Source organism: Acomys russatus, chromosome 26, assembly GCF_903995435.1.
Source record: "Acomys russatus chromosome 26, mAcoRus1.1, whole genome shotgun sequence".
Lineage (NCBI taxonomy): Eukaryota > Metazoa > Chordata > Mammalia > Rodentia > Muridae > Acomys > Acomys russatus.
The window spans coordinates 51,547,733-51,572,127 of NC_067162.1; the positions used below are offsets into that span (position 1 = coordinate 51,547,733).

A 24,395-nucleotide genomic window follows, 5' to 3' on the forward strand; every position below is an offset into this window, starting at 1 on the left:
GAATTTTCACTGTGTTTATAACTACACCACCAAATCTGGCTTCTGTTTTTGTTTTTGTTTCCGTCCCATCCCCAGGTTTCTGGGAAGTGAACAGAGCCATCTTCTCAGTCCTCACCTCCCTTCTTTTCATTATTAACTTCCGAAGGGTGAGCTGCTTGGCACAATGATTTCCTACACATATGGAGTGTGAGTGTAGCTGGGTAGAACTGAAGCTATATTCTGTGTGGTCACAATGTGCCCACGCACACATAGGCACAAAGCCCAGATAAACCCTAATTAAACCTCAGAACCCTTTGGGGGTATTCATAACTGATTGAGTCAATTAACTGTGAAACAGAAATACAAAGGCCATGCTTATTTTTTTTTTTTAACCAGAAACTGTAGAATTTAAGAAAGTAAACCCATTAATAAGATATTTACAAAAGATTTGACTCCTGACTTTGATAATTTTGCTTCTCAGAGAGATACAGTTTGCTTTAATGCTTACCTCGGACTAGAAGCTATTTGCTAAGCTGAATATTTTGACATGAAGGTGGCCTGGCTATGATCCACCTGTATAGTTAGATGTTATTTCAGGAACGTAGTGGTGAAAATAAATTATTTGTCATAGAATTTTATGAATTCTTTTTAAGATAGCAAAGGGTCTGGCACCTAAAATTACAAAATATTGCTTTTTAATATAGAGATCCATTGCGTATGTATGTATGTATGTGTCTAGTCATATAGGTGAGTTGGTAGAATGCTTGGTCAGAATGAATAAAGCCCCAAATTCTACCACCAGCATTTCATAAACCAAAGCGGTGTGTGGCACATGCTTGAAACTCAGCGCTCTGGAGGTAGAGGAAGGGGATTCAGGAGGTCAAAGCCATCTTCAACTGCACAGTTAAAGGCCAGTCTGGGACATGAGAAACTGTATCTAAAAAGAAAACAAAAAACAAAACTCAATACAAGCACTCAATACGGCTGGCCCAGGATCTGAAGGGAAGCAGCCTGTGAGGCAGACTCTAATGCTGCGCCTAACTTGTGAGAATTCAGTTCCACCTGCAGACACTGAGGCTGCCCACGTACAGTGCTCTGGGGGTGGGGGAGGGGGCACAGAACTACACAGGTGAGCTATGGAAAAGCTAGACTAGGCTAAGTGTTCCAGTAATTATTACACTCTAAGACATTCCCGTGGTCCCAGACATAAAGTTGACGGGTCTCATGTAGTCCAAGCTGTTCTTGAACTTGTTTTTTGTTTTGTTTTTGTTTTTTTGTTTTTTGTTTGTTTGTTTGTTTGGGGGTTTTTTGTTTGTTTGTTTGTTTTTTTTGTTTTTTTTGGTTTTTTTGGTTTTTCAAGACAGAGTTTCTTTGTGTAGCCTTGGCTGTCCTGGACTCACTTTGTAGACCAGGCTGGCCTTGAACTCACAGCAATCCAACTGCCTCTGCCTCCACCTCCCGAGTGCTGGGATTACAGGCGTGCGCCACCACTGCCTGGCTGTTCTTGAACTTGTTACATAGCTGCAGATTATGCTGGGACTACAGGTGTGGACTACCATACCCAGTTCTTCTTCTTCTTCTTCTTCTTCTTCTTTTTCAAATATTTATTTATTAATATTTATACAGTGCTCTGCCTTCATGTACAGCTGCAGGCAAGAAGAGTACATTAGATCACATTATAGATGGTTTGTGAGCTACCATATTGTTGCTGGGAATTGAACTCAGGACCTCTGGAAGAGCAGTCAGTGCTCTTAACCCCTAAGCCATCTCTGCAGCCCCCCATACCCAGTTCTTACGGAGCTCTAGGGATCAAACGCTGGGTTTTGGACACAATGGACAAGCCTTCTACTAGGGTTATCCGCAGCCCTTGTCCTGTTACTTCTCTGACTTTTAGATTTTTTATTTTTATTTATTTTTATTTATTTTTGCTTACCCCTCTTCAATCATTTGCTATCCTGGGCTAGGCTTTGCTACCATTTACAGCATGGTCAGTAGATTCTGCTATGGTACATGCTCTCACATAGTAGCATGTATTAAGGCTTAGCTGGGTGGTGGTGGCACACGCCTTTAATCCCAGCACTCAGGAGGCAGAGGCAGGTGGATTGCTGTGAGTTCGAGGCCAGCCTGGTCTACAAAGCTAGTCTAGGACAGCCAAGGCTACGCAGAGACACTCTGTCTCGAAACAACAACAACAACAACAACAACAACAAAGACTTAATATACAGTGTTGTTTGACTCACAATTTATGAGATGGGTCTCATCAATTTCTTTCCTCAGCTGGTAAAGGGGGAGTGTTGACATAGCTGTCGAAGGTACTAGTGTTCAAACTCAGACTAGAACTCAGATCAGTGCCGAGGTTTTGTTTTGTCTTTTTATTGGTTTGTTTTGTTTTTTCTCACAAAGCCCATTCTCACCTTTATGCTCCTCCTGTCTGTAAAAACAGAAACACTATCTCTTATTACCCATAATTATTATGGGCTCAAGTGGTGTTCTGTCTCTCTCTCTGTCTCTCTGTCTCTGTCTCTCTCTCCCCTCCTCCCCGTGTGTGTGTGTGTGTGTGTGTGTGTGTGTGTGTGTGTGTGTGTGTGTGTGTGTGTGCGCGCGCGCGCGCAGTTCTGTTTTCCCACCACATGGGTTCTGGGGTTAGAATTCAGATTCTTGGTGGCAGGTACCCTGCCAGGCTGAGCCGTCTTGCTAGCCCATGGCCCCAAGTATTGATAAGGTCCGAAGCAAGAAACCCTCAACAGGACTTGGCATCATGTGATCAGCACAGTCCCTGGGAGACAAGATGAGTGACGTATCCATATGGAGGTAAAGGAGTCTTTCCAGGTCTGTGTGTACTCGAATGTTCTCTTGTGGGCCTTGGGAGGGTGACTTCTTGATGTTCGGCTCAGCGGAGGACACGTGATAGCATCGTTTGTTGGGACTGGTGACCATCCCGTGGACTCAGGGCAGTCAGAAGAGAGAAAACGCGCTGTTTCCTCTCACCCAGAGCAGTAAGGCCAAGGAGAATGCGTAAGATTCTGAAAAGCCAAGGAACGTCTTTGTTTTGTTTATTATTTTGAGAAGGGAGGAGGGACGGATGGACGATCCTCAGCGCCAGCTTTAGGTACTCAAGTTTTGGGCCTCACAGGAGCTTTAATAGGCTCAGAAATCCTGCTAATTAACTGCCAAAGTGAACTTACTGTATTGTGCGGGACAAACTGAGGTCAACAGTGCCTCTCTCTTGAAGTCTGCCATTCTTGGAAGACAACGGCACGCATTTATTTAGGAACCACAACCTTTAAATACGGCAGAAAGCAGCGTCAGTCACTTCTCCAGACTTGTTCCACATAGCTTTAAACATCTTAGAGTTTGCATATCATTCACTCCTTATGGAGTTGGGGGTGTGTCAGTGCCTGAGCCAGCCTTGTCTCTACCCACAAGAGCTTCCCCTCTGTATTTTTCAGAAGGTTTTGTTCAAGTTGCTTAGATTGAAGAATTTCAAGAAACAGATGTATTTGAATTGCGGTCTTAAGTCCTACTTGTTTAAACAAATGGGTCACTGAGAAACTTTAAGGTAAATAGTGGCCTCAAGAGGAAGTACCAGGGCGTCCAAGCGTCTCCAATCTCTCTCGGGAGCAGCCAATTAATCTCTGCTTGAGAACAGCGCCGCCCGGCCCTGCAACCGAGCCAGGCAGTACTTAGGTAGAAAGCCTGCTTTGCTGCGGGCAGAGAGAGCTGGCCCTAAGCTTCCTCCCTAGTCTGGTTCCCGTCTTCCCTGGGGCGACTCGGTGGCTGCTGGGCTCTAAAGGCGTCTCCGAGTTTAAACTGCTTTCTCCCAGGAAGGGGATTAAAAGTCACAAAGAAAGGGAGAGGACCTCTGCGTAGCCCTCTGGGGGCGTGGGTGTGGCGTCCCCGAGTGGGCCTCCCGCCGCAGCCTACTGCAAGAGGGCTGGTGGAGGACGCGCCCTGCCCAGCGCCGGCCCAAGCACAGCGCCGCGGGCTGCGACGCGCATCGCCCTGCGGTGAACCGAGCGGCCGGGCAGCGGCGGAGGCCTCCCGGGCGCCCCGCCCTGCGCCTCCTCCTGCCGCCTGCGCGCGGTGCTGTGCGCCCGGCCCGCCGCTGCTCCTCCTCCCTGCCTCGCCGTCCCCTCCTCGGAGTCCCGACTGAGCGCGAGCGCCACACGGCCGGGGCCGCCACCGAGCGCGCCAAGACGCCAAGACGCCGAACAGGTGGCCGGAGGCTGCAGGCGCCCGGGCGGGGCCAGGCGAGGCCAGGCGAAGGCGGCCGGGCTGGACATGGTAGCCGGGCAGTTCGGTGCTGCCGCCTGCTCGCGCCCCTAGCCGCCGGCGCGGCGGCCCCACCGCGCCCTGCCTACAGTCTCCCGGCCCAGCGCCGCTCCGGCCACGGACAGCGAGGGACGGCGGCATGAAAGTGACCGTGTGCTTCGGGAGGACCCGGGTGGTCGTGCCGTGCGGAGACGGCCGCATGAAAGTTTTCAGCCTCATCCAGCAGGCGGTGACCCGCTACCGGAAGGCCGTGGCCAAGGTGAGTGGCCTGGGGGCGCACGGCGGGGAGCGGACGGGGAAAGGCGCGGGGATCAATATGGCGCTTCCTGGAGACGGAGGAGGGAGACCGGGAGGCGGGGAAAGGGAAAGTGCGGCAGCCGGGCGGCCTCGCCGGCGCCCCCGGCCCGAACCTGCAGCCGCAAAGTTCTCTGCGCGCTCCGGCTGGACCGCGATCGCCGCTCGCACGGTCCCTGGACACTGTCTGGGTCCTCGGGGCTTAGGAGTGGGCGGCCTGGTGCCCAGAGCCGGCACCGGGCGAGGCAGAGTGCGGCACGCGGGAGGCGCGGCGCAGCCTGGCGGGGCGCCTCTGCCCTGCCGTCCGCGGGCCCTGGCAATCCAGCTCCAGGCCTCTCCCCGAGCAGGCCTGCCGCGGAGGGTTGGCCACGGAACTTTGGGGGTGTGGAAAGAGTTGGGTGCACGCGGGAGCCGCAGCCGTGCCTTGGACCTTCTGTGTTCTTGTGGGATCTCCGGGCCGCGCAGGCAGCCCTGGTTGGATCGGCCAGGCTCGTGGGCTCCGGTCGGGGCGGTGGAGTGGCTCCGATGCTGTGTTCCCTCCAACACCTCAGCCTGGATTCGCTCCTGGAGTCAAGAGTTCCCTCCGGATCTCTCCTCTTAACCTAGCTGGGTGTGCTCCGGTGGATGCACAGGGCCTGGGGTCGGAGGAGCGTCGATTTCTCGTTTTCCGCCTGGAGTAGTAACATTGTGTCCCTTAAAAGCATTCCTCCACAATGGGTCAGAGGTGGAAAGGCGTTTTGTTCGTTTGTTTTACCCTCTGTGTTTGACAACAGCCCACGCCGAAGTTTCGCTCTAGCACCTGAGGATATTTCCTTTGTATGAGAGTGGAATGTGTCCCCTTTGGTATTTCCCGTCTGCTGTCTGTTCAGTAGTGGAGTGGCCTGCCTTCTGCGACTTCGGAACAAGCAAGAGGCGGGTGGTGGCTTTGTCTGCCTAAATCGCCTAAAGCTCATGGGCCACCCTCCATTTTTCTCTGAAATTAAGAAAGGGCAAAATGGTTACATCGCTGTTTTGTTTTGTTTTTAGTTTGCGTTGGGAAAAAAAAAAAAACAAAACATAGAATTGCCCCTTTAAGGAAACTTTGGGGGATGGTTAGGAATCTGATACTAGGAGAGGAGGTGCCGGGTCCAACAGCTGTAAGTGTTCTTCCAGTTGGTCGGACTCATTGAAAAATCAAACAACGCTAGTGGAAATTGGGCACCTGTTTATCTTGTAGCGCTGACAAAAGGGGAAGCCCTTTGTAACTTCACACTTAAGTGTTTTTTTTTTTTTTTTAAAGCATTGTTTATGAATTGACAGTTGGTGATTTAATGTTGTTAGGGAATAACCAGGTTGCCTTTGTACTCTGCAGACCAACATTGCTGGCTGTGGAAGAAAAGAGAAAAAGGCAGTAACGTAGAGTGCATAGAAGTGTGCCTGGTTCCAGAGCAGAGAGTGTGACACTGTTGGCCTCTGCTTTGCTGGTTTTGTTTGTAAACCTGGCCATGTTTCATCTTGCACAATGGTCAAGGTGCTTGTTGGGAAATACACAGGCGACTATTTGACTGAATGAATCATTATTTTTTCCCCCCTGTGGAAATTAAGCATTTACTATTCCAGGTCAAGTTAAGCATTTATTGTGTGTGGGTGCTGGGCACTGCAGGGAACCATAGGCTTCTTTGTAGAAGACAGACTGTGAGCGTCTAAGACCTGATTCTTGTGATTGCCTGGCGAAGACATGTGTGCTGTGGGGAGGTGCTGTCTCTGGGATGTTGGATGCGTGGAGTTGAGGGCCCTTGTTGATAGATGTAGCCTGGTCTTCTCTATCAGCAGTGCTGTTCCACGGTGGAGAAGCGGTGGGGAGGAGGTCACAGAAAGTGCGGGAGCTGTGAGTAACTAGTAGTTGTGAGGTGAGCAGTAAATGAGGGAAGGGCGAGAGATGGATTGTGACATTGGAGTCAGAGATAAGAGTCAGGGATGCTTCACTGGTGTGCAAGAAACTCAGTTAGGAGGTGGTGTGTGTGTGTGTGTGTGTGTACGTGTGTCTATGTGTTTGTGTGTGTGTATGTGTGTATATATGTATGTGTATGTGTATTTCTGTGTGTGTATTTCTGTGTTTAGAGACCAGGAGTCATTCTCAGTCTGTCTGTACTTTCTGTTTTGATTCTTACTGAACCCTGAAATTCAAGGCCAGCCAGGGCTACATAAACCCTTCCCCCTAAAAGATAGATTTGGAGTGCAACCATTGGATCACAAGACTTTTGACTCATAAGTGCTCCAAGGGTTGTGCTCGGTGACACATAGCTTTAATCCCCAAACTTGGAAGCAGAGGCAGGTGGATCTCTGTGAGTTTAAAGCCATGCTCATGTACAGAGTGAGCTCCAGGCCACCCAAGGCTACATAGTGAGAACCTGTCTCCAAAGGACGGAAAAAAAAAAAAAAAAAAAAAATCCACAAGCAAGCCAAAAATCAAAACTAACCAAACCAGGCCTGACTCTGCAGCTAAGAGCCCTGGCCACTCTTCCAGAGGACCTGGGTTGGATTCCCAGCACCACATGGTGGCTCACAACCATCTGTGACTTTAGTCCCAGGGGGATCCAATCTTCCTCTGGTCTCAGAAAGCACTGCATGCATGTGGCACACATATGTGCAGACAAAACATCCACACACACAAAAGACTTTAACTTAAAAGTGTCTAACGGCTTCAGGAAGTGACATCACCATCTCCTCGGATGGTTAGGTAATGGCTTCAGGAAGTGACATCACCATCTCCGTAATGGCTGAAATTCATCTCTAGCCTGTCACGTATCCCCCACCCTATGTAAGGAGCTAACACATCAGCATTGTTGGTGCTGCAGCTTCTGCTTTCTTCTTCTGCTTAACAAAGCAGGGTAGATCCTATAGGAAGAACTGAGTAGCCAAGGTGGTCGTAAAATCTTGCTTAGTTGGGTTGCCAGGTGACGCAGAACATGGTGAGCCCCCACCTGATGGGACAAATGTGGGCAGGCAGAAAACTCATGGAGCAGAAGGGGGGGGGGGGAAGCGTTGTGGGGGAAAACCCCAGCCATGTTTTCTGTGCTCTAAGCACTTTGTGGTATGGTGGTGCTAATTTTCTGGTACTCTGTGCTATTTGAGCTGAGTTCTCTGTAGGTTGAACAAATCAATTTCTGGCCAGCAAAATGCCATGGCTTAGCACTGGAAATGTCCTTAAGAAGCCAGTGTCTGATGTCGTACCTTTGTCACATGTAGTCTGTATTTTTTGTTTTGTTTTGTTTTTCAAGACAGGGTTTCTCTGTGTAGCCTTGGCTGTCTTAGACTCACTTTGTAGACCAGGCTGGCCTCGAACTCACAGAAATCCACCCCCCCCTCTGCCTTCCGAGTGCTGGGATTAAAGGCGTGTGCCACTACTGCTCTGCATAATCTATATATTTTTTTTTCACTAGTGTGAAAACAGTTTTGGAGACATGAATAGTGATGGGTGAAAATGGCTGTTTGTCCTCACTTGCCCACTGTCACCAAGACCCTGTCTTAGGGGATGCTGTGTTAGATACTGACAACCAGGTTATGTGGATGCTTCTATTGAGTGGGTCGATTTGCATCTCTGTGTGTGTGTGCGCAGAGCCTTACTGTTTCAGACACACACACACACACACACACACACACACACACAACCTTAGCTTTAAGCATGGGGCTTCTAGAAGGGAAGCTGTGTACTAACTAAATATCATACATACTCTGGGACTTCACAGCAGGGGCCACCATCATGTAGTAGGGGGTGGTGGGTACCATGTCATTGGGGTTTGCACTGGGCTTGGGAGGGACGGCTAGCTGTGCTTAGGGTCCCCGCTTTCTAACGGAGTGACCTCAGGAAGCACCTGCCTTGCAGTGGGAGAGTTCTGGATCTTCAGGTCTGCAGTGGAGTCACAGCATACAAACCCAGAGAGCCTAAACGTATGAGGGAGGGCATTGTGGGTTTGTGAGGGCCTATGTTTCGGATCAAGCTGTGGAGGACAGGAAATGAGAGAGAGAGAGAGAGAGAGAGAGAGAGAGAGAGAGAGAGAGAGAGAGAGAGAGAGAGAGAGAGAGAGAGAGATGTGTGTGGGAATCATAATACTTTGCTAACCGAAGAGACGGGACAAGTAGCTGATTGGATGAGCTTGGCTTAGTTGGAAAGAGCACCTGTAGACAGGAGGAAGGGTTGAAGACAAGGTGAGAGCGGTGGGCTGCAACCTCTTGGTTCACCTCCCTTCTCCTTGTAGACCTGCCTGGGGGCCCGGTGGGGTGGGGTGGGGTATTAGGAACCTGCCTGTATTAGCTGTTTCACACTGGACAACCTAACCCTACAGAGCCTCAGCTGGCTCAGCTTTTCTGGAGGACTAAAGTGAGCGGTGAGCAGTGGTGAGCATGAACTCTTCCCAGCTAGATCTGGGCTGGAGAAGCTGCTCAGCAGAGTGGATTACCAGCACATTTCATCCGAGAGCACTCTCAGCTTTTCTCTACCCTATAGTTTCTGCCAGGCTTTTTTTCTTTTGCTTAGAGCATAATTTGATTGAAGAATAGGTTTGCTTAAAGCCTGCTTATGCAATGATGCCAATCAGAAGGGCAGATGGATTGAGCAGGTGAGGGAGCAGAGAATGCCAAAGCTGTTGCAAGTGTTTTACATGGGCTGGCAGGGCCTCTGCTTCCCAGACCAGTCTCTTAAGTGTGACTTAGTAGCAAGTTGTTTAAAATACAATTTAAAGAGTAGGGGAGGTGGGGCTTCCCCACGATTCAGTAATCCAAGCCCTGGGAGGGAGGGGCAGGATGATTGGTTACAAAGTGCTAGGCCAGCTTGGTCTGCATAGGGAATTCCAGGCCAGTTAGTGAGTGTCTCAAAGAATCAAAATAAATAAACAAAACAACTTATGGAGAGGAATTTTTAAAAGTATTTGTTTGTCATATTACTAATTACTAAATTTAGGAAATCAGGGTTTTATGAACTATCTGGTGGTTTGGTATGGTGTGTGTGTGTTTGTGTGTGTGTAATGCCTAACAACATCTTGCCACACAGTTGCAAACTTTCTGGAAACTTCATAGAAGTTACGTTGTGGCAGTGATTGAGAGAAGATATAGGCAAGGATTAAAAAGACATTTCATTACTTGCAACATTTTCTGCCTGTTAAAGAGGAAAAAGAAACATAGTTAAAAGGTGTTAATGTCCTCCTCAGACTTCAGGTCTAGTGTCTCTGTAGTAACTTTTTCTTTCTTGTGTCATCTTTTCCAGACTCCATACCCCATGTTCCAGCCTTTTACACTTCCCAGCCTCCACCCCCATCTTTTCTGCTTTTTCCCAGAATGCTCGTTCACTCTTTGCAGGTCTCCATTACTCTCAGCTCGGGCCAGCCTGTCCCGGAGTGTGCTGTGTGTGTACCTGGCTGACTGAGGCGCTCTTTCCTTGTGTTTCCCCTGAGGACTTCCTGCGGCCCTTGTACTTTGTAGGACTCGTGTGTGCAGAATGAGGCTGCGGTTCTCTTCCAGGCTGGATGGCTGATGCTAGTGCCTTTTTGCAGGCTCACTGTTCAGCAGATGTCTGTCACATGCCGCTGAGAAGGATGAGTAAATGAAGTTGAGAATAAGCCCATCACACGATTGCCACACAGGAAGGACCCTTCTGGAAAGATGCCGATTTCCACTTGCTAGTTAGAAGGGCCTCAAGGCTGTGCTTGTCATGTAGCATACATAGTGTGTCATCAGAACTAAGACTGAGAGAGTTTGGAGTGTCTGGAAGATCCTCTTTCACGTCAGCTGTTTTCAAGTTCTGTGAGACCAAGCAGAGCTCAGTCCCGGAGTTTGCACTGTGTCGGGTTCAAGTTATGTGGCCAAAGCAGTGTGGGAGTCTGGCCCTGGCTATACTTAGGCTCGGTCTAGTGCCCCCGTTTCTTTCGGTGGTGAATCCTTGGGGCTTGGCCAGAAGCGAATGCAAGTGTTTAGGAACTGAGATTCACAGAATGAGTCTGGCTGAGGAGGAGCACTGCTTGGCTTATGGTGACTCTAATTCCTTATGGATGAATTACTTGTTGGAGGTAGTGTTTAAAGTCCCACATGGGCCATTAACCTGCGCACAGATCCTCCATCTGTCCTGGAGGGTCTTCCCTTCCTGTGGCGCTGGATGCATGCTGATGATGGCAAACACTCAATAGATGACACGCACATATGCTCTCTCTTTTCAGGATTGGAAAGAAATGGGGGAAAATGAGGGCAGTAGGTTCTTTCCATAGGTTATTTTCCACTGGGTGGAGTTGGCATGTTAGGCACACAGAGCACCCTCCCTCCCCCAGAGCCATTAATTCTACATTCCTGTCTAGACCAGGGCCAACAGCAGGAGAACATGTGGGGTGTGTTGTTGCTGTTTGGTTCGATTTTGATTTATTTATTTATTTATTTTTTTAAATTTTTTGAGTTTGAGTTTTACTCTGCAGCTCAGGGTGCCCCAACTCACACCTGTAATCCTCCAGCCTTTGCCCACAGATGTGTACAACCATTCATAGTTTCCTTCCTTCCTTCCATCCTCTTCCTCCCCCCTCTTCCTCCTCTTTGTCCTCTTCCTTAGGTAGGATCTCTCTATGTAGCTCTGGCTGCCTTTGACATTGAACACACAGAGATCTCCCTGCCTCAGTCTCCTACCTGCCCGCGTCACTGGGCCTGGCCTTTGAGAATCAAATTCTAATGAAAACAAATTTAAAGCTTAGTGACTAAAGCAGGAAAGTGTGTCTGATTTCCCCCCAACCCTGTTCCTATTTTTGCTTTAAAAACTTTGTTTGGAAAGATTCTGTGGACGTGAGGTTCTTCCCTGGGGCTGCGCTCGCCCCGCCTTACATCCTTTGGTGATTTACGCTGCAGTTAAGGAATACTCTCACGCTCAGGATGCAAATCCTTTATTTGGCTGCTTACTCAGCCTGCACAAGAGCAGCCCTGGGGTCAGTCTCCATTACCTCACAGAAGCAGATTTGAGCCGGGTGTGGTGGCGCAGAGGCAGGCGGATCGCTGTGAGTTAGAGGCCAGCCTGGTCTACAAAGTTAGTCCACGACAGCCAAGGCTACACAGAGAAACCCTGTCTTGGGGGGGAAAAAAAAAAAGAAGAAGAAGAAGAAGAAGAAGCAGGTTGGGGAGGCACACCGGGAAGCCCCTTAGCTTTTCAGTTAGGGCATGGGGGATCAGAAGCTCAGGGTCAGCCTCTGAAACAGTGCAAGTTCAGTGTAGCAACAAACCAACAAACCCAGCACTCTTCCCTTCTTCTCTGTTCTCCGCCGATATTGGCACTCCTGAATAGAACTCAAGCTTTACATCTGTATGTCCTAAAATGTCATTCATTTCTTCTCTTAAGTTCCTTGACGTGTAGATAAGAGAAATGAAACATTTATATACAAACTTAGACATCAGTGTTCATAGCAGCATTATTCATACGGATACCAAATAGTCCCTGTGCTGACCAGCTGACAGATGCATCGGGTTGGGGCAAGAAGTATACAGAGTGACTGAGAATTGGTTCATTTCTTTAAAGATTTTAAATTAATTATTGTTATTATTAGTATTAATTATTGGGTTTTGAGACAGGGTTTCTCTTTGTAGCCCTGGCTGTCCTGAAACCCACTCTGTAGACCAGGCTGGCCTCAAACTCACAGAGATCTACCAGCCTCTACCTCCTGAGTGCTGGGATTAAAGGTGTGTGCCACCACTGCCCAGTTTATTTTTGTTAATGTTTTAAAAGCTAATGTATTTTATGTGTATGAGTGTTTTGCCTGTATGCGTGCATGTATGCATGCATGCATATATGTATGTGTGTATGTATGTATGCATGTATGTATGCATGCATGCACGCCGTGCATGTGTCTGATGTTGGATCCCTTGGCATGGAGTTACAGATGGTTGTGATCTGCAGTATGAGCTCTGAGAAATGAATCCAGGTCCTTCTCAAGAGCAGCTCATTCTCTTAGCCACTGAGCCATCTCTGCAGCCCAAAGACCTTTGTGTGTGTGTGTGCATGTGTGTCTGTGCACATGTGTCTGTGCATGTGTGTCCATGCATGTGTGTCTGTGCACGTGTGTCTGTGCACGTGTGTCTGTGCACGTGTGTCGGTATGTATGCCACACTGTGCAGGGACTCATGGGGGCCAGGAAAGGGCATTGGGTTGCTTGGAGCAGGAGTTGCAGGCCAGTGTGAAGTGCCAAGTATGGATTCTAGGAATCAAACTTGGGTCCTGTAGAAGAGCAGCAAATGCTTTTAATAACCCGGCCATCTCTCTACCCTGGCTATTCCTTTTATGAGTGATTAAATCGTCTAATTTGTAGGTGGTTATAATGGTTTGTACAGCTATAAATATACTAAAATCACTAAGTGTTTGTTGCCTATGTGCGGGGTGGTGCAGAGGTTGCTGTAGACGGTCTTCAGATGTACTCTACCTTATTTTGGGGGGCAGGGTCCCTTGAACCTGAAGCTCACTGAATTGGCTGTACTGGGCACCTAGTGAGCTCAGGGCTCCTTCAGGTTAGCAGGTATACCAGCAAGCCCTGCTTCCACATGAGTGCTAGGGGCAGACTGAGGGCCTCACACTCGTCTGTCTGGCAAACACCTAACTGACTGCACTATCTTTCTGGCCCCAATTGTATACTTTAAATGGGTGAATTTTATGGTTCATGATTGTATCTCAATAAAGATGTTAAAAAAGATTGCATAAGCCAGTGTGAATAACATTCCTTTTTTAGGTACTTTATAGTTCTGAGAGTCTTATAAAACATGTCTTTTGTGTGTCAGAGATAACCAAACACAATTGAAAATGATTTTCTTTAGAGTTTTTTTTTTTTTTTTGGTCTACATGCTGTCTTCCTGTGAAGCTCTTCCCTGATGAACCTCTGCGTCCCGTGTGTTTTGTGTTGCTTCATCCCCTCCAAAGGCTTCTCAGCTGTCCATGCATTCCATCAGGCCCCATTTGCGTTTGCTGAATGGAGACTGGCTGGAATGTCCCAAAGATCTAATGGGAGAGTTTTATGTGTGTTTGCTTTTTGCTTGCAGTAGCTCCCTCTTCCTCCTGTCCTCCTCTCACTGAGGCCTGGGCAGGTTCAAACCCCGCCCCCCCCCAGACCCACCAGCACTTCCAGTCTGCAGGGCTGGTCATCACGCTCCTGGATTACCAGGCAAGGGTGACAGGCACGGGCTTTGCCAGGGAACAGACTGGCACCGGATCTCATTCTAGCCGCGAGTGCTGTGAGAGTCTGTCGCCTCCCTTTGTTGCTCTCCTGGACACATAGCTGGTGGGAGTCAGATGAATTGTAGCTTGGCATGTCCTTAGACCTCACCGTTTCGAGATGTGTGTCTTCAAAGATGAATCACACGCTCGGAGGCGACTACCTCAGATTGGTGCTGTATGTATCCATAGGTGGATGCGGGGACGGATGCAGCATTTTCATGGTATCTAATTGTCGGTGGCCTCAGCAATGTCAGAGCAGTAGTTTCTCTCTCTCTGGGTTCTGCCATCAGATGTCACAAAGATTTGTTTCGGGCCTGTGTAATTTTTCTGCTTGTACTTGTTTTGCGGCTTTTTATATCCAGGCATTTCCTATACTAAAAATTAATGTTTTCTGTATGCCTCACAAAATAACTCACTATTCATTCTGCAGAGCGAAAATGGCCAGCTCATCAAAATGTGAAGGTATCAGCAGATGAAGACCACAAAGCAGAAAGCACTGGCTTTGTGTAGGTGGCTGAGATAAGAATAGGCTTTGTGCTCTCATTTTTTTAATGTTTAAAATAAATGGAAAGTGGCAACTCTTGCATGTGTGTTTTAATCTTCATTTTCAAGTCCAAATATTAAGTTCTTTTCCAGGAAACATTTTCTTGTAGTACAAAGGGGTTTCAGATGCGTAAGTTGTAGTTCTGAAGCCCGGTGTGCAGCGTCATGGTGAGTGATGGTGGCAGATTCCTGCTCAGCAGGTTATCCTTCAGCTAAGCATTCTCTCACTGCAGAGAGGAGAGGCAGAGTGTTGTGCAGGGTGTGAGTAACTCCTAAGTCCAGCTGGATGTAGGATCTGGGGTCTTCACCACGTGGTTAAAGTTCCAGAAAAGTCCAGAAGCTCACATCTAAACAGTTGCACCTGGAAGCTGGACCATGCCAGCGTTCATGTCTCCAAAAGGACACGATCATGAAGGCACATCCTAAAAGGCTTTTAAATCTTTTTTCAGGGAAACCTGGAATGCCAATTAACTGCTAAGCCTTCTGTGATGCTAGCCTCGTTGTTCATGTTTTATGATCTATTGATGGCAGCCCAAACGTCTGCAAAGACACAGGCAGCTGAAGCAGGAAAGTCTAGCAGGAGCTATTTCCTTTACTAAGCACCAGGCACGTCAATCAGAGTGACAGATGAGGCCGATTTTGGGCATTAAATGTTCCCGGTGTTATTGGGTGGTTGCCAGGGAGCGAAGGGAACGACTTCTTATTTATTTTGTTGTTGTGTGTTGGGCACTGAACCCAGTACCACACCAGGCTGCATCCCAGAGGAAAGCGCAGGCACTGTGAGAAGCTGATGGAGCCGATGTTACTGTTGCTCCTTTCGCTAAGATGGTTACTGGTGAGTGAGGGCCTCTTGCAGGAGCTTCCGCTGATTCCCCCCCCCCCATTAGAATGGTGCTAGGTGTGGACAGTGTGTGTGTGATGTAAACAGCCTTCCTTATAAAGTCATTCGAAGAAGCATTCGTGTCTCAGAGGTGTTCAGAAAGGAAGAGCCTTTCTAGGTTCCTTCCTCCCCCCACCGCCCCTCCCTATGTGGCCCCTCCTACCAGCAGTTTTCCCTCCTGTGCTGAGGGTGCTGCCTTTCTTGGGCTTTCATGAAGAAAAGCGATTCCATATCATCTCCTCGTTGTGTCTTCTTCCTCCTCAGGTTTTAATTATTGGCTAGACCCAGTTTGGTGCCTGCTTTATTAATCAGCTCAATTTTTATATCAAGCATTGTTTTAAAGGACAGTCTGCTAAGGAGTCACTTTTTCTTCTAGAACTCTTATAGAAACTCAAGTCTTGTTATGTAAGTCATCGGGAAAGGAGAAAAGCAGTTCTAGGTTCAACAATGTACAGATTCCCCAGAAGGCCCAGCAGACTAGAGGTGACTCTTCTACTCACTGCTTTTACCTGGCTTTTGTTTCTGTTTTTGCACGAAGCAGCTGTGTACAGGGCGCACTGGCTTGCCGCTTATATGCCGTGCTTGTGTGCTATGCCTGTATTCTATCACCGACTTACACCCCTGGCCCTGTGCTGGAGTTTTCCACTAATCCTTGCTGTTTTCCACAGCAATGGAAGCTGCCATACTGCCCTGTTAAAGGAAATTGATAAATATTTTGTCCAAGGGAGCTTTCTGTGATAAAGCACAGACCAGAAACAACACGGGGGTCTGTAGCCCCTCCGCGGCTCATTCCGAGGCTTCAGTTCAAGCCGACTGCAGCCGGAGGAGTGAAGCTTAGGCGTCTGTGAGCCTTGCTCGACTTGTTTTCTTGCACAATACAGGACCACCTGCCCAGGCCAGGCACCGCCCTAAGGGTTGGGCCTCCCACATTAATCATTAATCAAGAAAGTGTCCCACAGGCGAGGCCACAAGCCAGTCTGATGCAGGCAGTTCCTATTCCCAGGTGACTGTAGTTTATGTCAACTTGGTAAAAAAAAGTAACCAGCGAGCATTCACTTGCTACTTTTGAGTTATTTGTTCCTCTTATTTTCTCAGTGGGTTGCAGCGCTTTGTGGGGCAGCGAAAACTTTGCTAGTCCAGCCTTCCTCACCATCTTCCTTAGCTGTAGACTCTTTCCCCACGTGTTGGGTGTTGGGGAACGGCTTGCCGCCTCTGCTCACAGTAGTCTCCCTCTGGAAGCCCGGCTCTACTGAGCCTTCTTTTTTGGGGGTGGGGGAGGGGAGGAAGGGGGCTGGTCCTCTTCAGCCTCTGCTCTTCCTCTCTGGGCACCCAGAACATTCTTAACTATACAGCTTGGGACAGTTTGTCCTCCTCTGAGTTTATGCAGAGGTTTAATACCCACTGTGGAGAATAGCGGCATCAGTGTTTAGAGCCAGGGTCTTCAGAGGAACTGACTTGGATTGTAACAGGCTACCAGCATCAGGGGATGGGCCTGACGACTGGATGGCTGGATCTCTTTATTAGATATTTTTATGATAGAGTCTAGCTGGGCGGTGGTGGTGCAAACCTTTAATCCCAGCACTTGGGAGGCAGAGGCAGGCAGATCTCTGTGAGTTCAAGGCTAGCCTGGTTTACAGAGCGAGTTCCAGGGCAGCCAAGGCTACAGAGTAACCCTGACTTGTAAAACAGAGCAAAACAAAAAAAAGCAAAGCAAAAAGAAAGAAAGAAAAAAAAGATCTAATGAGGCCCAGGCTGGCCTCAAGGTGCCTAGCTGAGGGTGTCCTTCCCGTCTGTATCTCAGCGGTCTCTCAGCGGTCAGATTGCTACCACATCCAGCTGCTACTGTGCTGGAATTGGAACTCAGAGCCTTGAGAGTGCTGTGCCGGCACTGGACCAACTGAGCGCCATTCCACGTCTCCTGGAACATCCTGAAAGGCATCAAATCTGTATTGTCACTTAAGAAAGGATAAAAGTAGGAACAGTGAGTGTAATTTATTTTTAACATGAACAAGGCTCCTGGAGATGTCTGGATTCCTTAACTAATTAGTCCTGAGACTACTCAGGGGAACAGAAATCCCCTGTGCTGCAAAAGAAACGGGACAGGAGCCATTTTGTTACCGCTCTAAGCCTTTGTTATGTACCGTGCATGCCTGTAACCCCCTTTTTTACTCTTCTGTGACGCTCAAGATGGTGGTTTTTGCACAGCTAAGTGGGCATATAGGAACATAGAGCATCTTTTGTTTGTATAGTCATCATAAGGGTGGACAGATTGGTCTTTTAATCTTAGTTCAGCCAAGGGCACCCATTGTCAACCACCTCTTGACTTCACCCAAGAATTGACCTACTTATCATATGAGAAACAGGGAGCGGGATCTTGAGGGTGTGGTGGGTTTTGCGCAGAGCAGGAGGTGTCAGGTTAGACTTACAAAACCATGGGCATCTCTTCTCATGTACCCACTCTGGAGCTCAGCTTTAGCTCCGGCCTCCGAGGACCAAGATTAATTAAAACGGTGTTTCCTTCTGTCCTCTAATGTACTTAGCAAGTTGTGAAGTAGTGATTGGAATTAAAAAAAAAAAAAAAAAAAAAAAAAGCCGCACAGTTGAGCAGTATTATTTTCATTCTCACCCCTCTCAGCATTTCTTTGTAAACTTTGTTGCACAGGAAGTTACATTGGAATTTAAAGCTTTTTTTTTTTTGTAAAGAGAGTCCCACAGATGGAATTTATGCATTTCTGATCTTCTTTGTTTTAATGTTTTGCTAATAAAATGATGAGCAGTGCTTTCAACAATATTCCAGAACCCATATTTGATAGATGCAGTGGTAGAAGCTGGGCGTGGCAGGACACACCTGTCCCAGCAGTTGGGAGTGCAGAGGCAGGAGCATTACTACAACATAATGCCAGCCTAATCTACACACTGAGTTCCAGGCCAAGTCAGGCTGTGTAATGAGATCCTGTCTCAGGCGATGGAAAGTTTGAAAGAAAGCCTGTAGAGAAATAACTGGAGTTTTAGACATTGTAATCTGCATCCAGAGGGTTTTGGTTTCTTTCCCCACTAACGGGAAGCTGCCTCCACAGATTCATGGTGTCAGTGTTACGACTCAGTCTTCGCTCTTGATGTAACAAAGCTCCATAGGTCAGACGGGAGTGCTGTATGGGGGCAGGCGTCCCTTGCCTATCTACTTGGGTTAGAGTTGCTGGGAAAGGGCCTAGCCCAGACTTACTCAGGTTTACTCACCATATTTCTCAGGACCAGTTTATTTCAAGAGCAAACCAGAGTAGACCCTGCAGAGTTAGATGCCAGGAAGCCACAGTGACTGCGGTCCTTATCAGCAGTGCTGGGGATCGCCTTACCTGTGCGCATCAGGCTCGCTCCACAGGAGGTGGTTGATGAGGGGGTTGTAGACTCAAGGACAAACACATTTTGAAAGGCCGCATGCTGATGCATGCATGGATTCCTCAAGAACAGGCCTCATGCTGCAGAGCCTGTGCTCTATGCACTTTCCCCTGCATAGACACACTGTGTGGCCACACACTGTGGGTTACTGCAGTCCTACAGAAATCCCCCAGAAGGGTATGTTCTGCCTTTTACATTTGCTTCAGTGACTTATGGCTTCAGGGAATAAGTGCACTTTTGCTGCCGAGGATCCATTGGCTGTCAAAGGCCCTGATTACTTGGCAATGGACCCCGGGCCAGCAGGAAGGAGTCGCATTGCTTAGACACACGGCACCTTGACCCTCTCTCTCAGAGTCTGCATTTTACATAGATTGACAAGTGGCGCCAGAACAGTTAGAACTCCACCACTGCACTGCAGGACTCTTTTCTTTCTTTTTTTTTTTTTTTGGTTTATTGAGACAGGGTTTCTCTGTGTAGCCTTGACTGTCCTGGACTTATGTAGACCAGGCTGGCCTCGAACTCACAGCAATCCACCTGCCTCTGCCTCCCAAGTGCTGGGATTAAAGGCGTACACCACCACCGCCCGGCCACTTCAGGATTCTTAAAGGCCACTCCCTCCCTGTGCTGTGCCCTAACCCTAACCCTGCACAGCACAGGGACCTGAAGCCTGAGTCAGGACTGGGTGCCAGCAGTTCTGCAAAGCTCATGTGGGCTCCGGTACAAGCAGGATGAGGAGTGGGCTGGTCTGTGCCAGTCTGCAGGTCTCTCAGGTGATTGGATTTTGGCATGTGGGGTCCAAGCTGCCTATTGCTGGATGTTGGATTGTCCAGGCCACCAACGGGAAGTGTTAGTCAGGGGTTCAAGCTAGTTTCTTTCTTTCTTAATTTTTTTATTTTATTTTATTTATTTATTTATTTTTTGGTTTTTCGAGACAGGGTTTCTCTGTATAGCCTTTGCTGTCCTAGACTCACTCTGTAAACCAGGCTGGCCTTGAACTCACAGAGACCTGCCAGCCTCTGTCTCCCAAGTGCTGGGATTAAAGGTGTGCACCATCAAGTTAGTTTTTTAGTGTGACTGCCCACAGGACATTGTCTTATTTGACTCTCCGGTCACTATGCTTTCCTGCCTGATAATATTACTGGTTTTTATTTGTGGAAACAGTTCAGAGCACATGTATTAGATACTCTGGCTTTAATTGTAAATTTTTTAAAAAAGTTTGTTGTGTGTGTGTGTGTGTGTGTGTGTGTGCACGTGCACACACATGCGTGCACATTACTGAATATAGATTCAAACGTCCTTTTTTATTGAGATGTGTCACATTTTAAACTTGCCCTTGTTTTGATCTAGGCAATGGCTGTAAAGTGCATGTACCCTGTGTTTGAAGCTAACCAACATAAGCAGCTTGTTTACATTTTTCATGAACCAGTGGCCCGACAGCTTTCCCAGGCTACGTGTGCGAGAGAGAGAGAGAGAGAGAGAGAGAGAGAGAGAGAGAGAGAGAGAGAGAGAGAGAGAGAGAATGTTAATAATAGCTTAGGTTTATGTGGCATCTTTCTCTGAGAGGTTCAAAGTGGCTGAGCCGCTCGAGACTCCATTGTGGCCGTGAGCCGTGAGGCGACTGATCTGCAGCACCCTTCAAGTGCAGCTGAGGGGAGTGGTGTGCAACACGGCGGACTGCCACACGCTCTGGCTCCAGTCTTCCCCTTTTAGATGTGGTTGTGTAAGTGGTGGGCACTGACTGGGATGTTGGGGATATTTCCGCCGTGTACCGTGGCCAGAGCATCCTTTACACTTGTCTCCCATGCCAGCACAGCCTCCGCTGACTTCCCCTTGTTCATTTGGCTTGTTCTGTTGCTTCTTTCTGTCCTTCCTCGAACCCCTCTGTGTGGTGGGGGTCACTCTTGCAGCCATCCTCACCAAGCGGGCTGGCGAGCTCTGCAGCCCTTTCGGCTGGCAGTGTGGCCCGGTTTGCCGCATTGGTGGCACCTACACATCACCGTAAAGCGTAGGGCAGACATATTTCTTACAGAATCAGGCTCTGAACTGCAGGGCTCTTGACTGATGCTCTGGGCTTGGGGAGCCCCTTGTAATTAAGCCTGAGAGGACAGGAAGGGGCATGGTTCACGCATAGCATGGAGTCGGTGGTATGCATGTGCTGCTGTGTCCTGGAAGGGATGTTTGAATTGAACTTGGTGGTTGAATCATTATTTTATATTTTGTGTGCCAGATATTGAACCTGGGCTTTTTTTTTTTTTTTTTTTTTTTTTTTTTGGTTTTTCAAGACAGGGTTTCTCTGTGTAGCCTTGGCCATCCTAGACTCACTTTGTAGACCAGGCTGGCCTCGAACTCACAGCGATCCGCCTGCCTCTGCCTCCTGAGTGCTGGGATTAAAGGCGTGCGCCACCACGCCCGGCTTTGAACCTGGGCTTTAATGCATACTAGGTAATTGTACCGCCGGCAATCTAGATCTTTTCCCTCCCTCCTTCCTTGTTTTGCTGTATTCTGTAACCTCCAGGCCCATCCACATGGAAACATAGCCTCCCGGAGGGAGGAAAGGGGACTCAGGAAGCCAAGGAAATTTACCAAATTGGAAGTGTCAGAGAGAAGACTCACAAGGCCTCTCCCCCACAGTTACATAAGCAGTTGGTGGAGGTGGGGTGTATGTGTGTGGAGGAGACACTTCAGTAGAGTTGTCTACAAGCTGTGCAGGGAGCTCCAGGGTGGAGCTCTCCTGCATTGTCACCCATGCTATGCTGGCCTTTTGGTGACGCAGCTGCTTTTCAGTCACCTCTGCTCCTGAAGTGACCTCCATAAACTCAGCGGTTCACCAGCCTAGGCCTGGTTGGGAATCATTTCTTTGACCTGTTGGCCATGCTCTTTCTGTGAATAATAGATGCTTGTTTATGCCTCTTTCCAGAAAAGTCATACAATGGAAACTGTACAAGAAGGAGGAACAGTAAGCATTTCCCGTGTGCCCAGCAACAGCGTTTTAGTGCCTGTGAGCCCTCAAGTTATGGGAGGCACTATGTAGCCATTGGTGCCTTAGGAATGTGCTGTTGGGGTGGGGCTGTGCTGACCCTCCTCCATAGGCGTCCTTCTCACTTTTTCCCATGGAGATGGGAGCATTTCTCCTGTACACTCACCTTTAGGTGGAGCTCAGCACTGGCTGAAACCTCAGTTCTTTGGGCCCTGTGATGGCTGACCATCTCTGCTTTGCTGCTCTGCTAAAGCTGTATTTCGCATTTCCCACCTCAGGAGAGGAGTTTGCATCTAGGGTGGATATGGCTGTGACTTGTGTTGTGTTTATTTTTGTTTTTTTGTGATGCTAACTGTCCAAAGATATGTATCTATGTGCATACCTCTTAGTGCTTCCATGCCTGTGGGCCTGTTTGTGCATGCGTGTGTGTGTGTGTGTGTGTGTGTGTGTGTGTGTGTGTGTGTGTGTGGTGGGCTCTGGTTGTGAGCCACCACAGCGTTACCAAGCCATTTCCCCACTATTGACAGGCTTATTTTATAGTCACAGGCTCTCAAGTGTCTCTGAGGTCATCACCGACTCTGTTGTGTAACTCTGTGGGTTACAGAAACGCAGCCAGGCTTTGTATGACTCATAAATCTCAAAAAACCATTCATAACTGAGATACTTAGACTTTCCTGGAGTGTGTGTGTGTGTGTGTGTGTGTATGTGTACTTTGACGCAGAACTATCTGACTTTTTTTATTGGTTTTTTTTTAACTCTGTTGCTGCTTTTCATCCTACGTCACCTGAAAGGACGAGTGTATTCTTTCCCCCCTCTGGTGCCTCCCTTTTCCTTTGCTTTGGTGACTGCGATGCGTGAATTCTGCATGACTGATAACAGTGAGTAGGGCATTGAAGTCAGGATTAGCACAGGACCCAGAGCCAAGGGGGAGGCCGAATTGTCCAAGACTCCTTTATTTTTTGTTTTATATTTTGCTTTTTCGAGACAGGGTTTCTCTTATAGCCCTGGCTGTCCTGGACTCACTTTGTAGACCAGGCTGGCCTCGAACTCACCAAGATCCACCTGCCTCTGCCTCCCTGATTATAGGCTGGGACCACAGGCATGCGCTACCGTGCCCATCGGGTTCCGAGTTGGAAAGACGCCAGCATCTTTTTCCCCTTGTTTACCGAGCACCACTGTTGTGCTTCCTCAGGGACCTGACTGATTGGTAAATTCGTGCTGGCACAGAAGAGAAAGGCAGCACAGAAGTGTTGTTTTCTTTAAACAACTACACTCTACAATTTGTTTTATTGGACTTTGTCGTTTGAATGAGAATTCTATTGTATTACGGTTTGGAAGTGGGTGGGTGCCCACACTGGATGCAAGCCTCAGAGCAGCTTGTTGATGCTGCCTTTGAGAACACATACATCTTTAATAACCTAAGTAGTTCCCAGATTCAGTGGTAGCTCTGTGGGACTGTGACGAGGTTTGTTAAAGCTTATAGCTGCACGTTTTCATCTGAAGATGAAATTTAGCACTCGAGCCCAGGATTTTGCCAGAGGCAACCATACTGGACACTTTTGAAGAAAATATTATTATTAATTAATTGATTTAGTGTGTGTGTGTGTGTGTGTGTGTGTGGGTGTGTGTGTGTGTGTGTGTGGTGAGTGCTGTTACCTGCTGATGTATCTCACTGGGCACAGATCTTTTCATCTCAGAGCTGGGCATGGTGGCACAAGCCTGTAGTCTCAGCGCTCGGAACACTGAGGCAGAGAGATTGTGAGTTTGAAGCCACACAGCCATCTCCAGGCTACCCTGAGTCACACACAGAGAGCTTGTCTCAGAAAGCAAGACGAAGACTAAACAAACAAACAAACAAACAAACAAACAAACGTTCCCTAGTATAGATGATTTGAGCTTCCTGAGGTAGGATTACAGAGTAGGGAGTTACGGGGCCCCCAGTCTGTGTTGATGGTAGCAAGGGCGGTTGGACTCTCCCTCTGCTGGAGGCCTACAGGTGAGCAGTGACAGTTGAGTGACCTCTTGGAGGGTGGATGGGAGGTGCAGAGTCGTACTTCCTCACCCAGGGCTTTGCTTCTGAACTACCACTTTCTTGTGGTCAGTCATAATATGAAAATATTAAGTGGGAAATTCCAGGGCTGAGAACGTGGCTCCTTAGCCCGTGTGAGGCCCTGGCTTGCATCCTTAGCAACACACACACACACACACACACACCCGATGTGGCTGTACACACCTGGATTAGCAGCACTAGGGATGTGGCACCTGAAGGGTCAGAAGGTTAAGGCCACCCTCCTCAGCCACGTAGGAGAGTTTGAGATCAGCCAGGGCTGTGTGAGTGCTTGTCTCAAAACCAAAACCAACACCTGGTGATGCTCTTACAATTCAGAGTTGCACACTGTTCTGAGGAAGCATGGTGGAATCTCACTGGGTCCCTTCCTCAGGTGCTGGGATGATGGGCGTGTGGCACCATGCTTGGGTCTGGTGGAGTATTTAGATGGATTTAGGGACCCCCCCCTTTAAACAACGATGCATTGCCACCATATACAGTAGTTTTGCTGTTTGATCTATCTAGAATAGTGATGCTGGCGTGTTGCTTTTTCTCTGAACTTTGCATGTTTTGGCGTACTAAAAGAAACCTAGTATGTGTACATTGGCAATGATTCTCATATAGATGTATCTACTGGAAAGGAACCTAAATCTAGCTTTCTGGGCTTCTAGAGACCTACAGTATATAGTGAGTGTGAGGAATGGGGCACGGGTCTTATGGACATCTGTCTTCTGTCCTAGGCTGGACGGTGTGTTTCATTCCCTACAAATCCCCACATGTGGTGACGTACCTCTGGGTAAAGCTG

The 24,395-nt window shown here is 48.3% G+C and overlaps 1 protein-coding gene across 1 annotated transcript in view; it reads left to right on the forward strand.

Annotated features, from left to right (window-relative positions):
- The first annotated feature begins 4,105 nt into the window (after nt 1–4,105).
- Nucleotides 4,106–24,395, forward strand: part of Pard3 (par-3 family cell polarity regulator) — a 524,608-nt gene continuing 504,318 nt past the window's right edge. Inside the window, 1 exon segment of the mRNA XM_051169253.1 lies at nt 4,106–4,510. Coding sequence (XP_051025210.1) covers nt 4,391–4,510 — 120 coding nt within the window. The 5' untranslated portion in view covers nt 4,106–4,390.